Here is a 1,969-nt window from a genome sequence, read left to right as displayed (position 1 = left end):
TCCCCATCCCTGGAGGGATTTCAAAGCCCTGTGGATGTGGCACTTGGGGGCGTGGTCAGTGGTGGCCTTGGCAGTGCTGGGGAAGCAGTTGGATTTAATGACCTCAAAGGGCTTTTCCAGCCTTGACAATTCCATGATTCCATGATTATCAGAGAAAAGGAAGAACTGCCTGGTGCTTCACTCACTTGATCTGCTCCTCACTCTTCTTGTCTTCCTTCTTCTCCCCAGGAACGGGTGAGGAAGAGGAAGTTCCAGTCTCCAAAGCCTCTTTCTGCAGCTTTTCCACTTCCTGCACCAAACCAGCATCCAAATCAGCCACACCTGCCTGAAAACAGAAAGGAAGAAACCATCTGTCTGCACCATGGAAGTTGAGCAGCCCTTCCCCAGCAGCTCTCCCATCCCATTGTCCAACCTGACCTGGAAATTCAAACCTCTGTGTTGGAGTCCACAGCAGGATTTATGGACTAGGGATGATACATATCCTTGGCTCCAGAAATTATAAGGATTAAAAGAGGGATCTCAGCAGAGCCAGGTGATCTGACCTCACCTTTTACAAGTGAGATGTAGACAGGGCACCTCCTAGTTTATATTTTATAGGATCAGGGGGAATGTTTAGACTGGGAAGGAATTCCTGGCTGGGAGGGTGGGGAGGCCCTGGCACAGGTTTCCCAGGGAAACTGTGGCTGCCCCTGGATCCCTGGAAGCATTCCAGGCCACGTTGGATGGGGCTTGGAACAACTTGGCATAGTTGAAGGTGTCCCTGCCCATGGCAGGGGGTGGGACTGGGTGATCCTTAAGATCCCTTGGAATCCAAATCATTCCATGATTCTCCGATTGTAAGGCCCCATTTCCATGACTCTGGGGGGGTTTGTGGCTGGATATGAGGTGTCTCTGCACTTTTCCTGTTAACCAAAGGGGAAGGAATGCTGTAATTTTCAGAGACTTCCCAATTAAAAGTCCAGCTGACCAGGACAGAGCTCAAAGCACACGGAGGTGACAACCACCACCAACATAACTGGGTGCTCAGGGTGTTCCCAAAACCATTCCTGTCCTGTATTTCTACATCCAAGCACTGAAGATCCCCCAATCCCTGCTGTTTGCTCTGTAGTTGTGCTCAGGGAACACAGTCCTGTCACTCCAGTGGAAACCACCACCTGGGAAGGGGGATCTACTCCCCTCCAGGGTTACCTGGGCTGCTGGGACTCCTTCCCTGAGGAGGGGGCTGAGAGCTCTTGCTCACTATCTTTTCTATCCTGCTCACTTGCTCCCTCTTCCTCATCCACATCCTTGGTGGGACTTTCTTCCTGAGTTTCTGGTGGTGCAGAACCATCCAGATCCCTTTCAAGGGAAGGGGTCACAAGTTTTTCCTTCCTGCCAGGGTGGAAAAGATGAACCAGGTTAATTAATTTCTTCATCAGAGGGAACTGGAGCCAGAGCTGCTGTATCCCTGACAAGGGCTTTGGGGAAATGTCGGGAAGGAGCCAAGCAGGGATTTACTTCTGTAAATTGAAGGATCTTTCTCCGCTCAGGACTCGCTGGCTCCCCCTTCCCTCCCAAAATCTCTTCTCCTTCCCTACTCCTCTGCCAGCTCCCTCCCTGCCTCATCCATGGGCTGCCCATCCCTGCCTGACCAGAGTCAGTCACTGCCAAGGGCCAGGTCCTGCCCTTGGGTCTCAACAACCCTGGAATAGTCCAGGAGCAGGGAAGAGCAGCTGGAAAGCTGGAGAAGGACTTGGAGGTGCTGGTGACAGAGGCTGGACATGAGCCCAGGTGTGCCCAGGGGAGCAAGAGGCCAATGGCCCCTGGTTTGTGTCAGCTCTGGTGTGGCACCACCTCCAATCCTGGGGCAGTTCTGGGCCCTCAGGACAAGACACAGAGAGGCTGGAGCGTGTGCAGGGAAGGGAAGGGAGCTGGGAAGGGGCTGGAGCAGCAGGAGCAGCTGAGGGAGCTGGGGGGGCTCAGCCTGGAG

The 1,969-nt window shown here is 53.6% G+C and overlaps 1 protein-coding gene across 1 annotated transcript in view; it reads right to left on the bottom strand.

Moving 5' to 3' along the window:
- The window catches only part of KIF9 (kinesin family member 9), a 23,935-nt gene that overhangs the window by 12,053 nt on the left and 9,913 nt on the right, over positions 1–1,969 (bottom strand). The window contains exon 16 of the mRNA XM_017836833.1: positions 186–325. Coding sequence (XP_017692322.1) covers positions 186–325 — 140 coding nt within the window. The remainder of the gene's footprint in view (positions 1–185; positions 326–1,969) is intronic.

The sequence above is a fragment of the Lepidothrix coronata genome, unplaced genomic scaffold, assembly GCF_001604755.1.
Source record: "Lepidothrix coronata isolate B3197 unplaced genomic scaffold, Lepidothrix_coronata-1.0 Scaffold285, whole genome shotgun sequence".
Lineage (NCBI taxonomy): Eukaryota > Metazoa > Chordata > Aves > Passeriformes > Pipridae > Lepidothrix > Lepidothrix coronata.
Note: the sequence above shows the minus strand (reverse complement) of the source record. Positions and strands in the feature narration are given on the sequence as shown.